This window comes from Amaranthus tricolor, chromosome 1 (assembly GCF_026212465.1).
Source record: "Amaranthus tricolor cultivar Red isolate AtriRed21 chromosome 1, ASM2621246v1, whole genome shotgun sequence".
In the NCBI taxonomy this organism is placed as follows: Eukaryota; Viridiplantae; Streptophyta; class Magnoliopsida; order Caryophyllales; family Amaranthaceae; genus Amaranthus; species Amaranthus tricolor.
In genome coordinates, this window is record NC_080047.1 from 39,286,520 (window position 1) to 39,302,767 (window position 16,248).

Below are 16,248 nucleotides of genomic sequence, written 5' to 3' on the forward strand. Positions count from 1 at the left end.
GCTTCTGATTTTTTCTCCAGGAAATATACCCACATCATGCGGGAGTAGTCATCTACGAACAAAAGAAAATATCTTTTTCCGCCAAGAAACAGATTCTTGGTAGGACTCCAGATATCTACATGAACAAGCTCTAGAGGAGCCTTGGCCCTCCAAGATGCGGTAGAAAATGGCAATCTGTGCATCTTGCCATATATACCGCCTTTGCAAATTTTTCTTTTATTTTTTATTGATGGTAGTCCAATTACCATTTCTTTTTGTTTTAATAGTTTTAGACTGTTAAAATTTAGATGCCCGAATCTCAAATGCCATAAGATGGATTCATCATTTATTGAGCTTAAAGCCAATTTTTCTTCAAATGGCAATTTTAATGGGAATATTTTGTTATGAGCCATTTCAACAGTTGTTATTATCCGACCCTTATTTTTATCATAGATTTGACATTTGTTATTCTCAAATTTAACCATATATCCTTTTTTAATTAATTGGCCTACACTTAATAAATTTTGTGCAAGTCCAGGAACATAAAAGCTTCATTAATTAATTTTGATGAGCTATTTTTTGCTTTAACGGCGATTGTCCCTTTTCGGCGACATCTTCTTTTTTACCGTCGCCAAGTGCGATGTGTGTTTTAACATTTTCGTCAAGAGTGACAAACTAATTTTTATTGCCAGTCATGTAATTTGAACAACTACTATCAATATACCAAAGTCACTTACTTTTTCTTGTGCATTTAATCAAATGTAAAATATTTGATCTCCGTAATTATTGTTTTCAGAATAGTTTGCTTCTTCTTTTTGTCGATACCAGCAATCTTTTTCGAGGTGAGTGTGTATTCTACACCTCTTACATTTATACCGACAATCATTAGTATTTTACAATAAGGGTCAGTTTGATTATATAATTGACTCCTTTGATTTTTAAAATTTTCTCTCCCCTTGCTACGATTAGTTGATGTTTGTCCTTTTTCATAATTTTTACAATAATTATTTTTATTTTCACCATTAGAAAATTTTAATTTAGCTTGAAAATCTTGTTCTAGTGGTTCTTCGTTAAATCTTTTTAATCTATCTTCATGTGCAAGTAATGATCCCATTAGTTCGAGTACACTTAATTGAGATAAATTTTTTTTGTTAACTTCTTCTATTGTCGTGGCAATAATGTTATAATTTTGTGATAGCCTCCTTAATATTTTTCGAATCACATTTTCATCTTCTATATTACCACCATTTGATCTTATTTGATAAACTATACTAGTGACTCGGTCAAAAAATGAATGTATTGTTTCATTTTCTGCCATTAATAAATTATCAAATTCTCTCCATAGTGATTGGAATTTAAAAAGAATTTTCTCTTCGGAACCTTTGTATTTTGTCTCCAGGATCCTCCAAGCCTCTGTAGCTGTTTTTGCGGCCATGATCATTGTAAGTATTGCTTCGTCGACTCCACGATATAATAGGGATAAGGCATAGTTATCTCTTATCCTATTTTGTTTATATTGTTTTATTTTTGTTTCATCCCAAGATGACTCTTGTCATCTTTGGGTGATTGCTCATAACCTTCTTGTACTAATTCCCATAAATTTTGGGAGGTAAATATTGACTTCATTTGCATAGCCTATTCTTCATGTTTTTTTCTCTCTTAAATGTGGGAACTCAATTAACTTGGGGTAATTAATGGTTGAGGTCATTTTTTTATTTTGTGGTTAGAGGTTTATTTTATTATGGAGTATATTGGTTAATGTGTTTAGGTTGTTTGGAGGTCTTGGTTTTAATTAGCTCTTGATACCAAATGTAGGAAAATTTAAATAGTAAATAGTGAATTGATTTATTTGGAGAGGATGATTAGTGAATATGTAGAATAGATATTGTTCTTCATTTCCAAAAAATTGATTACATCAATGGGTCTTTATAGTGTTGAGTTTGGTTACAAGTTTACTAAAATATCTTAGATATTTTTATTTTTTAATTACTTTTTCTAGGATCTTTCATTATATTATCTTAGATATTTTTATTTTTTAATTCTTTAATTTAAATATTTTTATATTTAATTAAAATCCTAAATTTTTCTAGATTATTTTAACAAGATTGTTTGGTAATCAGTTATATTTGAGCTAGATACCCACCTAAGTTGTATAAAGTACTATATTTTATCTATCTAAGATGATGAAATATTAAATGTTTCACCTTTCATAATTTTTAAATGGTACAATTTCAATTTAAAATTAACTATATGTATCAAAGTTTTTAAAGGGAAATTAGTAAAAACCTCATATAAAAATATCTTTTATCAAAAAATATATTTTTTTTATTCAAAAACTACAGTCAAAATGCATTTGTTTGTCACAAACTACCAACTAACATATTTTGGAAAATAATAATGTACTAGTTTTCCCCAAGTATGTAGTTTTTAGAATACGGTATTTTCTAATTGAAGCAAATATTGCATTTTAAAAAAAGAAGAAAAAAGTTGATAGTTTTTGAAAACATATTAAAATTTAATGAGTAACTTTTGACAAATAAATGTATTTTAGTAGATAGAATAATTTTTTACCTTCATATTTAGGGTAAAATGTAGAGAAAATTACTAAAAATTACCTATTCTATAGCACCCTTTGCAAAAAAAATACATATTCTAATTTTTTTGCAAAAAACTACCTTAAATGACATAAACGTTTGCAAAAGATTACTTGATGACGAAATCAGTTAGTTGACCGTTAGTTTTATGGTTAACTTTACACGTGAATTGCACGTGACTTCATTTAAAGATATGAAATATTTAATTGGCGTCATCTTTTCCTTTCCCTCCACTCTCAGTTGATGATTGCTCTCACAAATTATGAAAGACATCCATCAGCACTCAATCAAAACTTGAATGCAACATTAATCATCCCATCCAATCAACCGGTAAGTTCTGTAATTGTTATTTATTTAATTAATCTACCCTCAAATTCGAATTTCTCTATATGCTTTGAAATTAGTAGTTGAATGCGTGGGTTTATTTCATTAATGTACTCCCCAATCTCGATCCTCTGTTCTCTTCTCTTGTTCATCCACTTTTTTTTCGTTTGAGATTTTGAAGCATTCCTTCTTGTTCTGTTGAATCAATTTGTTGTTTATGGGAAAAAAAAGGAGATTATCAAAGAAAAAAAAGGTTAATTTCAAGTGGGTAACTAAGCAAGGTTAAATTTCTCTTTTCCAAAATCTTTTAAAATTGGACTATACAGAGTTTGTCCATGAGGCTTACCATGTCAAGACATATGCCAAGACATACAGACCTAGGTTCCATGGAATGTCAGGGCATAAAATGTGGCCTACCTCTACAAACCCTAAGCCATTACCACCTCCCTTTAGAAAAATGCCTGATAGGCCTAATAAGAGGAAGAGGATGTAATATTTGAGAAATTAATAATTAAGACGAGTGAATTTAAGAGAATTGCTAGTATGAGAATGACCTTAAATATACATAATATAAATATATTCTAAACTTGATTTTTTTTTCTCTTTTCCTTTCGTTTAATTTGATTAAAATACCAAAACCTTCTTCTCTCTCACGTGATGGAACCAAAGGAAGAAATCAGACATCCATCTTCTTCCTCTGATTTCTTCTTCCTCTGATTCCTTTTGCATTCTTCCTCTGAATTCTTCCTCTGATTTTCGAAAGAAGAACAGTTGGCCGTCTTCTCTATCTTCGATCTTCGAAGGAATTGCAACAATGGCTCTTGCTCCTTGATTTTGATTTTCGAAGAACAGAACCCATCTTTTACCCTCTGATTTCTGGTAGTAATACACAAAGAACAACATCAGGTATAGTTTCCCTTCTTTTATTTAATTTCGAGCACATTTGTAACTTTCATCTTCATGTTATTTGATTTCGAACCCTAGCCATCTTTGATTGGATTTTCATGTAATATCAACAATTTTATTTTGTAATCCCATTGAAATGGTAGTATCACAGTAGCAGCCGAAACCCTTTCCTTTGATCTAAATTATGCCGCAAACCAAGGAAGCCAATGCCAACCTTGTTTCTATTGATTTTGCATCAAATTCAGAATAACCTTATTTCCTGTTCTTGATTTCTGCCGCAAACAGTAAGATTCATCTCCTTCCATTTGTTTGGTTTTTGGTTCTTCCGTTTTGCTTTTCTTGGTTGAGGCATTATGAATGTAGAACATTCTTGTGATTTTCATTTATTTTCTTTACCTATTATTGATCATCAAATCTACTAGTCTCATGGAAGTGATGTGATCTCAAGAATTAGTGTGGGTATGCTTATTCATATTAGAGTACATGGAATTTTCGATGTTTAATTATTGAATTGGTGGACTTGTAGTTTGTAGGGTAGAATACTTATCTCTGTGGTTAATTAGATGTGCATTCTTGGAGGAAAATGATTGTAAATAAAAAACATTAGATAGCTTAGTTGAGAAATAATTAAAAGTGATTAAAGAAGGAATAATTGGTGTTCTTGATTGAATTATGCGATTCTTGGAAGTATTGTTAATGGTGAGTTAAATGTTTGTTTTACTTGTGATTGGAAATACAAAGGAAAATCATGGAGGTTGTTAATCTTGAAGAGAAATTGGCAATTATAGGTCATGGTTATAAAATCTTGATGGAAAATCGGGAGATTAGAATAAAACATGTGTGATTTAAATGATTTGAAATGTTAGAATAAAGTTTGGTTATGCTACAGTCTTAGGAGGAGATGTAATAAAGTTATATGTTAGTATTAAGTATCGAACGCCCTTTGGTGATTATGTGTATTGTTATGTTTCAGGAGACGATTTCTCGGCGGAACCATTCTAACTGATATTTGCGAATTGAACCCAACTCTTTGAAGCGTCGTCTTTGGTGAGTAGTAGCAGTCCCTTAAAGGGTCTGATCAGACTACATTTCTCGAAAATAAACTTTTTACTAAAGCTCTTTTGAAATTGAATATTGTTGAGACAAATGTTGTTGTGACTGCTTATGTTGATATTATGATACGGTCAATGGATTGGGCTTGCGAGCTGGTCATTGACAGAGTTGAGGAACATTGTTCCCTACTCCCTTTTTTTGAAGCGAGTTGTCATTCAGATATTGACTAGCTTCACCTGAGAACGACATAGCCATAGAGCTATGGGGCACCTCTCAAACTAGACTCCCTGTGCGCACATAGATCTAGGAAACTGATGTTGCTTTTAAACCCTTATTTGGAAACCATTGTGTTTGTTGTTTTGGATTGTTATTTCTCATTCAGTTTAATCTGACCCTCTGTTGTTTCCATCTTTTAGTTTGATCACAGATCAGAGCCGGTCGGGAACGATGGGTTAGCGGTGTTGAATAGCGTTCCAAGGATGTATATTGAGCTGAGCACGTGGGAATTTGTAGTTTTGTATTACGTTTTTGGATAAATGTATATTAGTCTTGGTTGTGTTGGTTATATTCGACTCGAAGTGATTGTATGGCTACTTGTGTTTTAGTTAGATGTTTGGTTTGAGAATTAGCTGAGTTAGTTACGTTAAAGAGCTGGTGACCCCTTTGCTCAAGTTTTGGAAGTGTGATTTAAGTTTTTTGGGAAATGAACCCCGTGATGACCCTGTTTACTCAGTCAACGGTAGGTCGGGTTGTTACAGAGGAGGTCGGAGGTTGATGAAGCTAAGGGTGGGAAAAAACAAGGCTCTGTGGTGAGGGAGTATAAGCAAAGGAGGTGTGGCAATTGTGGCACACTAGGACATAACAAAAAGAAATGCAAAAACCCTCCCAAACCCCCTTCCACCATGGATAAATCAAAGGGAGGAAGGCCTAAGAACGTTTCAGTGTCCTCATCACCAACCACACCAACGGTGCCAACACTAACTGCAACAACATCCCCTCCTGCAACAACAGCCCTTTCTGCAACAATAAGCATAGCCCCTCCTGCAACTCAAAGCTCAACACCAATGGTGCCAACAGCAACTGCAAGCTCTATTGCCCCTGCAAACACTGCTGCTACCTCATTTCAATGAAAGGGCAGTAGAAAGAAATCTTAGGCGTATGGATGCATCAAGAAAGGAGCAAAAGGTGCAGCCCCAAGGGCGATTTCAACCCAAGCATCTTCAAGTTCTCAAAATCAAAGAAGAAAAATGTAATTGCAATGTATGTAATGAAGAGTTTGTAACGTTTTATGTTGGAAGCACTATGGTTAGGTTATGGAACAACTTTTTTTGACTACTTTAGTTTGTTTATGTTAGGTTATGGAACTACTATGGTTAGTTTATGCATTGTATGTGTTGAACATCTGTTGATATTAGATAATTAGCAACAAAATAATGAAGAAAATCAGCCTCTTCATTCATCATAATCATGTTTACAAAAGCTTTTAAACAACAATTACAATCCTTGCTTACTATTACATAACATTGATGTTGGTATATTGTTTATAGGTTACATAACCTTCATTAGTACAATAAACACCAAGAAAAAACCAAATAAAAAACCTAATACAAAGCTTGATATCTCTTTTCCGTGCTTTCTCTCGTTCATCAATTTCTTTTTTATCCTTTTAAGTTCTGAAATTGCTTGTTCCTTCTAATGTTCCAGGCAAAAAACCCGTGAAGTCAATATCTTGATTTCTGTTGATAAATGTCGTTTCTCCTCAACAAGTGTATTCGTCACTTTTCTTTGCCAATCAACCATTTCAGGTTCATCAATCCACTTGAACTTGTTGCATTCCCTCCAATTCATGTCAGGATCGAAAAATTTGCAAGTGTTGAACTGTCTTCCAGGATTTTCCTTAGTCCATGAAATTCTCCGTGCAAAAGGAAATCCGCAAGTACATCTTTTGAACTTCGAGATTTTGGTGTGAGAAGCCATAATTTAATTTGGGGAATAATTAGGGTTCTTTGGGATTAAAAGGGAAGGGGGAAGAATTAAGGTTCTTATCATTTCAAGGGGAAAGAAGAAATAATTAGGGAAAATCGTGTTTTCAAACAGAACAATCAATGATTTAAGTGAATAACGTGACACACGTGCTAGTCAACTAATGGTCAACTAACTGATTCCGTCATCAGGTAGTCTTTTGCAAACGTTTATGTCATTTAAGATAGTTTTTTGCAAAAAAATTAGAATAGGTAGTTTTTTTTTTCAGGGTGCTATAGAATAGGTAGTTTTTAGTAATTTTCTCTAAAATGTATGAAATATGTAAGTTAATAAGTATGATGACTTAGCTTTTAAATAACTAATATATATTTTAGAAAAAATTACCTAGATTAATCCAATTTATTTATGATTTTCCTACAATAGTTTCATCTATTGATTACCCAAAAAATAATCCCAACATTAAGGGGTATTTTCCTAGATAAACCCGATAACCGGATGACTTACTATAACAAGTTTTATTTTAAAAAAAGATAATTAAAATAAAATGTCAAAAAAATGTTTAGAATTTTTTAAAATTTTTTTATGATTTTTTATTATTCAAAATTTTTTATGTAAATGTTCAAAATTTTTCTCTAATTTCTAATTAATTTTCAGTACATTATTTTGGTGAATTATTAACTATAGGATGTCATTGAGTTACCTAAGTTTACTTTAGGCAAATACTCTCTAAAGTTAGGATTGTAATTTTTTTTAAAAAATAAAATGTAATTTTTGACAAAAAGTAAGTTTTTATAGTTCGTTGTTGTAATTTTTCTTTTTTAAAATAACACAAATATTACTTTGAAAAAGAGTTTAAAAATAAGAAAAAAAAAAAAAATCCCAAACTCTTGGAGAGCACGACAAGGAAGAGGTAAACATCAGCTTATTGCACCCATGCAACGTCTCTGCTCTCCTTCTTTCTCTTTCCTATCGCAGGCCACCATTATCGTAGTTTGATCATAATTCATAGGCTGTGATTATGATTATCGTTGATTGATTCTTAAATATACAATTCTAGGGTTTTCAAAATTTGATATTTTCCTCATGAGAGTCAAAATCACGTTTGATCGTCATCTCCCTGCTTTCATTTTGACATCAGCAGAAATTCAAATTCTAATTTGCTCGGCTGTCTCAGATTCTTCATTATAACCATGGTACATTGTCGGTTTCTTCGATTCTTTTCGTGCATTTCTTAATTTTTCTTTGTTATTTTGTTGTTTCTAAATTTGTAATAATTGAGCTGTTTGTTTATAATATTGAGAAATATTTTCGTTTCTGTTTGTCGGTTAAGACATTTGTATGTTTTCTTAGAGGTAATATTGGATGATTGAGAAGAATATATAGCTTGCTGATCATAATTTCAAGAAATTGGCTTGAGAGTCTAGAAAAAGGAAGACAGCTTCCCAACAAAATAATGGGATTGATTTTTAGGTGACAATGAGATGTTTTAATTAGTGCGATGAAAAAGACAACAAGTTAATCAAATGATAAATACAGAATAAAATGGGTATAAAGATTTTGATTATTGACTGCATTTTCTATATGAGGCATTTCCTCCGTTCTCTGTCAAGAAACCAACTCAACCAAATACAATACTCAAGCTGATGGTTGAGGATCCATGAATGTCATATACTTTAACACGCCTCTTACACGAGAGCTATTTGGGCTAGAGGTATCGATTCAAACAAAGACCCTTCTCATACCTAGCACTGAGCTTAAGCTGACTTTTGATACCATGCCAAGGAACCAATTTAACCAAAAGCTTAAATTGATGGTTGAGGCTCCAAGATATGCTATATACTAACATCCATTTTTTTGGCTCTGGATGATGCAATTAATGGTAAAGGTAGTTTGCAAGGGAAGGCAAACCAATGTTGATGGTAGATTGGTAGGTTCATGTGAAAGTCTTTAATTTTTCTTATTGAAGGTTTTTAATTTATTCTTGTAAAGTTGTATATACTTCCTCCGGTTCACAATAGTCAGCCACATATTTTGTTTTCAGCTATTAAATGCACTATTTTGGTCCTTTATATAATTATATATGGATGATTAAAGTTCATATAAAGTTAATATTATGAGACAACATATATCAAAGACAATATTGTTTGAAGAATAATGGCTATTATGTAAGTGTATGACAATCAAATACCCGAGGTACTATATATATAATTTGTCTTTCATTTTCTTCCCATCACCCAAAATGCCAAAATCATAGGGTTGTTGTGGCACTTATCTTTTTTTCCAATATACTTCACTTTTCATTTTTTTGAATGGAGTCTTGTACATGTGTAATGGAATGGATTTGAGGCCTTTACAAGGTCATGAGACTTTGTCCCACATCGGATGCATGAGCAACTAATGTGGGGTTAATAGAGTAAATGTGCTCTCTCACTTACTAGACTAGTAGTTCTCTTGTTTGTTCTATAACGATGATATCAAAGTTGACTTAGAGTGGTGGCCTATGGAGTAATGGCCTGGGTTAAGCCAGTCGTGACCAACGCAACCGTGACCAATGAGGATCCAATTCGCAGTGGTAGCATGGGTTAAGCCACCTGTGACCAATGAGGACGTTGGAACTTATGGGGGTTCGAATGTAATGAATGGATTTTGAGGCCATTACAAGGTTATGAGACTTTGTTCCAAATCGGTTGTGTAGGCAATTAATGTGGGGTTTATTATTAATGGACTCTCCCACCTACTAGGCTAGTCTTTTGGGTGACTTCTCTCGTTTGTTCTATGAAAACATGATATACTTCTCTCAATGAATTGAATGAATAGAATGCTAAAGAAAATTTCATGGTCCATCGATTGTATTTTTTTGGATTAGAATTGAGTTAATTCTCCAACTTTCATGATTTTATTTTTGGTGCCTTTTCTAGTTTGGCTTGGATTTGTTTTACTCAGTTGAAACTTAGAAGCTTTGTATTATTTTTAACATTGAACGATTAGACAGTAAGATTTGTTAAACATACTATAAAATTGATTTTCTGTTTTTCAGTTTTAAAATCTAAAAGGTAAGATGGATATTGACTGCAGCTTGAATATTCTTGGTTGGTTCATATATTAATTTACTTATGCTTTGATGGTGATTGGAGAAACAATAAGTGCCTTTGTAGCCAATACCACCATATGATTGTGTTCCAAGAGCCTCACATGGTAGTTATCCAGATGAAATTTCATCCAAATATAGACCAACCAAAACATTACTGATTAATCTAACTAAAATCCACATATAGCTGTGGAATGTGAATGAAAGGAAAATGGTGTTTGGTGATTTAGTTGTGGAACTGACTATGTTCAATTTATTTGTAATAGATTGAATAATGCCTTATTGATATTATTATGGAAGATATGTTTTTTTTTTGTTAGAAGACAATAACTTTCAATGGTATTGCTAAATCGAGGTTTGCTTTAGGATGTACAGTTGAAAATTTGTCCAAAACTTGGTTTCCCTTCTACCCAAGAAACATTGTCTTCCTGTAAAAATGAAAATACGAGGAGCATAAACTATTGCACTATCTATTTAGTAACTACTTAAACTAATCAATTGGCCATGAAAATTATTATAGATTTAAGTTATTCTTTTTTTTATTCTTATATTATGTAAAGCTGTAAACTCTTTTGAGATGAAGGGAGTATTTGATCGAAAAGATGGTGATTTAGCGTTTTACACTAAAATGACTGAGGGTACAAATTATTGAAAAAGATACATAATTCTTATGAGTAAAAGCCTAAATATTCCCTTCAATCAGACTGTACAGTATACATACTATCATTTACACATAATGGTGAATAGAGGATGAAAGAAAGCCTCAAGATTGTTGACTGAGATTGAGTACCAACCTAGATCAATTTAGATTGTGTACAAGCAAATAGTATTTTTATAGCATAGAGAAAAAAATGGGAATCATGTAATAATGGCATTTATTAGTGACAAAAAATTAAATGCTTTCGGAATTTCTTATAATAGATTCTTTATCTCATATTTTTGTCAAGCATGACAACTCTGCTTTTCTGTATAGGGACAGACGGCTATATCATTTTGACTGGTTCATTATATTCTTTACTTTGCAGGCTGCGGCCATCAATTATGCTGTGGGATCTCTTGTTTGGGTGGAGGATCATAAGGAAGCTTGGCTAGATGGAGAAGTATTGGAACTAAATGGAGAAGAACTAAAAGTAAAATGTACTACAGGGAACACAGTGAGTTCCATTTTCTTTGATTGTTGATTTTGGAATAACTCAATAACTCGTAAACTGATAATGATCAGTTTAAAATGTTCCTTTCCTGAAAAGTTTCATCTTTGGAATGAATTAATGACATAGATTAATATGGATATTAATTGAAAATTTTAATGAGTTTCTTGGGCATACATAATATTCAGTCTGAAGACTGAACCTTCTAGACACCAACTTCCAAGCTGATGACTGTTCGAATCTGATATCATCTCTACTCATCACGACCCTAAAACTTGTGTATAACCTGTAAGGCAGTTGCTTCCGCTCATAAGTTTATTTAAATTTTAAACCAGCCAACAAAGGTTCTCAGGTGAATTTATTAAAGATGGGCTTCCAGCACCCAAATGAAGGTTTACGGTTTCCACCCAGGTCATCTGAAAAAGTTGTCAAAAGGAATTTGAATGTTGATCTTTGGGCTACGGTGTCGGTTCATCGTTTTTATTTTCTGGTTGATACTACTTTGACCAAAGATGCACTTTCTTGGTGAGGACTATGTTCACTAAAGGTCTACGAGATATAAAATTTATTTGGCGTAGAGAAATTTTAGGTTGTAGCCAACCTAAAGAGAGGTTCTCTTCTTTTTGTAGAATTGATGCTTTAGACATCTTCATGTGTTGAATTTCTATAGAAGTATGTCAAACTAACAATATTGAGGGGGAGTTGAGACAGTGGATAAGCAAGGGAGTTGAGCTATTGTGTTATTTATTTTTAAATATTAGTTTCGAAGCTTGAACACTGAGGATCCACAAACTTAGTTATAAAAATTTAGAAAATCAAGCACGTACTTTATGTCTTGTCTTATACAAGGAGTTTGAGTTATAAGGTGTTCCTTTTGTGCTTTTATGTTTGTGATTTTGTGTAACCTTGACCTCGTCCGGGTCGGTGACACTACCAAGGGTGGATCCAGATACTGACAACATTCAAGCTATGTATAAAGCCATGTACCTATAGGTGCTAATATATGTGCCAACTAAGTTGGTAGGAGCTTAATATGTGACAGTATTGACCCGGGTTCAAACCTCATCAACCATATTTTTAAAGAAAATATTATCGACATCATTTGATTTTGTTCTAGATCGTCCCTGAACACTACTCATGGGGAATGTAGATTAACCCTACAAACCAACACAAGCCTTTTTCGACGCACTTTTTTCTCATTCGTTTGCACTCTGAGAACTTTCTAGGAGGTCACTTATCCTAAGATTCTCACCAAACACGCTTAACTACTGCAAATGAACTTTCTTGAAAAGAAGATGCACCTTGTTGATATGAGTATTACTATTTATACTTTTAAAGCTCCTTTGTTTTCTAAACTATTCTCATCTCAACTCGGGGCATTATATCAACCCTACTTAGGACAATATCCGCGTTGCACCCAACACACCAATATCTCTTCATCTTTAATCTTTCCCTCTAGGTGGAGAATTGCTTGGTTGCTCTGATATTATCTATAACATCATGTCCTCGTCAAGGACGATGACCCCATCCATGGGGGTTGGAGACTGCCCCACAAACAAACACAAGCCTTTTTGGAACTTTGTTGTTACTCGTGTACATCTTGAGAACTTCTTTGGAAGTTACCTATCGTAAGACTAGTCTTCACCAAGCAAGCTTATCTTTGGAATTTACTACAAATGAGTTCTCTTAAATGGATGTAGTACTATCAATGCTTTAAAAGCTCCTATGATTCCTTCATTATCTCAACTCAGGATATTATATATTGTGGAACTAAATGGCCCTTAAACTTTGTCGACAATGATGTTCCTATAGAATTTCACTTACTGTTTTAGATGATTATCAATGCTCAGTTTTGGACTTTTGGTTGACCTTTCACCTAGTAGTTATGCTTGATTCCATAATGATGTTTTTACTCATGTTAAAAAAACTACAGGTTGCTATTAATGCATCCAGGGTTCACCCGAAGGATCCTGAAGTTCCTGTTTCTGGTGTAGATGATATGACTAAACTAGCCTATCTACATGAACCAGGGGTTCTTGATAATCTAAAACGCCGCTACGATATTAATGAAATTTATGTGAGTAGTATGCAATTTCCCTATCTTAAATCTACGTTCTCATGTACATGTGTGATAGGATGCTGAAATGCAGACTAATACCCATTTGCTTTCATAATTCAATTTTATGCCTTCATTTATCTGCCTATATCTGTCATGGTTGTGACCATGATTAGTATTTTCCATCCATTTTTTACACTGTTAATTGATTTTAAGTTTAGCTACGGGGAATGGTAAATCAAGTGTTCTGAATAACCATGTTTGGTGATTTATTTTGCTCTGCCCATTCATCTCTGGAGTACATAAGAAATGTCACATTATGTATTGACGGGGACTTCTGATGTTCACAAGTAGTATAAATTTATTATTCATCTTCCCTGCAATATTTTTGATTATTCTAATTTTTATTCCAGACATACACAGGAAATATACTGATAGCTGTCAACCCCTTCCAAAGGCTACCTCATTTGTATGATGGTGATATGAAGGAAAAGTACAAAGGGGCAGCTCTAGGTGATCTAAACCCGCATCCTTTTGCAATTGCAGATTCTGCGTACAGGTAATCTTTCCTTTGTGTTGTCAATTTTTGAACTGCTTCTATTTGTTTCTTGTGGAACTTGTATAAGTATGATTTTCTTGACAGATTGATGGTTAACGAAGGAATAAGTCAGGCAATTTTGGTTAGTGGGGAGAGTGGGGCTGGAAAAACTGAAAGTACTAAAAGTCTAATGCAATATCTTGCATTTATGGGAGGAAGATCCGGTGTTGAGGGACGTAGTGTGGAGCAGCAAGTACTCGAGGTGTGAAAAAACTAATTTAATTTCATTATTCCCTAAATTTCTTTTTTTATTGCTAATTATATTTATTGATCATTGCGGCTGTATTAGAGCATAACTTTTGAGTAAAACTTATCCAAAATAGACAGAATTCTTTAAAATAACAAGAAATTGTAATGAAACATCTGTTTTCGATGGACACCCATTTGCAGTTTGTGCTTTTTCTGACATTATAACATAGTTTTGACGAAAACATAGTAATGTTGCACCCTGGAAAATGGTGTGAAATTCCAAATTAATCTTCTTTTAAAAGAATCCCAAATTTTTATAAAGAACTCAGAGCATTAAGTTATAGAGGGTAGACACATTTTTCATAGAAGAACTCAGAATATTTTGTAATGCCAGGATGGCAGTTTCATAACACACGCTGTCAACCTATAGCATTGGCTATTGCTGCATTAAAAAGGGATTTGGAAAGAATTTCCTCCCAAGACATTGAGATCTAAGTCATGGGTATGTATGGAGTTATCTGCTACATAGTTGATCTTTTGCATGTTCATTATTTTTGTTTGGGAGAAAAATTGAGAGTAGAAATTATCATCTTGTTATGGGTTGTCAGCAATTTAAGGCACCTTTTTGTGTAAGAAAATGTTGGCAATTGGCATTCCTTCTAACGGGCTGCATATTTAGATCTGGTTTCCGCTAGCTTATTTGTGGCTGTGTAAACGTTGCTGGAACTGGTGAATCAAATAGCCACTAGAAATCAAAGTAATAATCAAGAAAGATCATGCGGATCATGAAGACAAGTATGTAGCTAGGTATAGTTTATAATCACATTCCCAATCAAATGGCATATTATAGGTTTAAGTTGCTCACTCCAATTAGTCTTGCTTAAATTTGACTAGCATTGTAGAAATTGTGATTTATGTTTGTTTAGATAAGGATCCATTGTACTCCAGCATACATGACATACAATATGGATTTCATCTAATTTTATATAAAGAAAAGAACTTCAAGTGCAAGTGATCTTGATATGATTTTCCTAAAAATTGCTCATCACCTTTTTTTTTTTTGCCGCTGTTCAGTCTAATCCTGTTCTGGAAGCATTTGGCAATGCCAAGACTGTGAGAAATAACAATTCAAGGTGGGGGTTCCTTTGCTTTTCTATGGAAATATCCCGTACCGGTTCTCGAATAAATCATGTCTTTAAGTCATTTATACCAAATTGAATCTCACAAATATGTTTCATGGGCAGTCGATTTGGCAAGTTTGTGGAGCTACAATTTGATGAAAGGGGGAGGATTTCAGGAGCTGCCATTAGAACTTATTTATTAGAAAGATCTCGTGTTTGTCAGGTGTCTGACCCTGAAAGAAACTATCACTGCTTTTACATGCTGTGTTCTGCTCCGAAAGAGGTAGTTAACTATCACTGCTTTTATACGTGGATGTAAGATATATTGTGAATGTTGACCTGAATCAGGTGATAGAAACGTTAAGCATTAATTAAACTTTTAGAACATCGTTTGATGCGTAACTTTGTCGTGAATTTCTAAACTAATACTATCGTAGGCAGTATATTTGGAAGCATATAGCAAAGCTGCAGAGGTATATGAAGTAGTTTGTGAGAATAAATTTGGATTAATTTACTTCAACCCCAGGCCCCATCTGTTTGACTGTTCATGGGATCGTTTTAATTTAGTTATTACATGCTGTTTAGCCTTAAGATAATCAATAATTTACATATTTCTGATATATACACCTAATGGATAAACGTCACTCCTTCCTTTTCAATTTGCTACACAATATCTAAAAAGCTCTCACTTTGATTTGTATTATGTAATAAATTCAAAGGGACAAAGGAGTATGTATTTTGGATGTTATTCAACCTTTTACCAAGAAATTCAACGCTCTTAATAATGTCGATCTTCATAGATTTCGGGAAAATTCTTGACTCATCCTGGTTAATTTGTCAATAATGCTGAAAAAGGCCTGACACTATGATATTTGAGCCTTGGAATCTACCCATACCCAACTCTAAACTTTCCGTATAGACTCAATATTTTATGTCATTTTCCCCCCATCTTATTTAAGTATAGCTTGTTATCTTGGTCTTTTTTGCTTCTGTTAAAACCCCTCTAAAATAATTCTGCAATGCCTGTAATTTTTTTCTTTTTGCGAAGGATGAAATCGATCACCAATGCTGAGTGGCTGGTTGTCTTAAATTTTGCTTTTATGTTACTTAAACGGCTATGTATTACGATCACTGTCTTATAGATATAAGTTCTTTAATGTCTTTCTAAGGCATGCTATACTTGTTTTTTTTTTGTGTTTATTTTGTTTC

At 33.3% G+C, this 16,248-nt stretch overlaps 1 protein-coding gene across 1 annotated transcript in view; it reads left to right on the forward strand.

Moving 5' to 3' along the window:
* The first annotated feature begins 7,729 nt into the window (after positions 1-7,729).
* LOC130818018 (myosin-6-like) overlaps positions 7,730-16,248 on the forward strand; it is a 37,152-nt gene continuing 28,633 nt past the window's right edge. Inside the window, exons 1-7 of the mRNA XM_057684040.1 lie at positions 7,730-8,032; positions 10,953-11,081; positions 13,009-13,152; positions 13,545-13,690; positions 13,775-13,931; positions 14,993-15,051; positions 15,163-15,322. Of these exons, the coding sequence (XP_057540023.1) occupies positions 8,030-8,032; positions 10,953-11,081; positions 13,009-13,152; positions 13,545-13,690; positions 13,775-13,931; positions 14,993-15,051; positions 15,163-15,322 (798 nt within the window). The 5' untranslated portion in view covers positions 7,730-8,029. The remainder of the gene's footprint in view (positions 8,033-10,952; positions 11,082-13,008; positions 13,153-13,544; positions 13,691-13,774; positions 13,932-14,992; positions 15,052-15,162; positions 15,323-16,248) is intronic.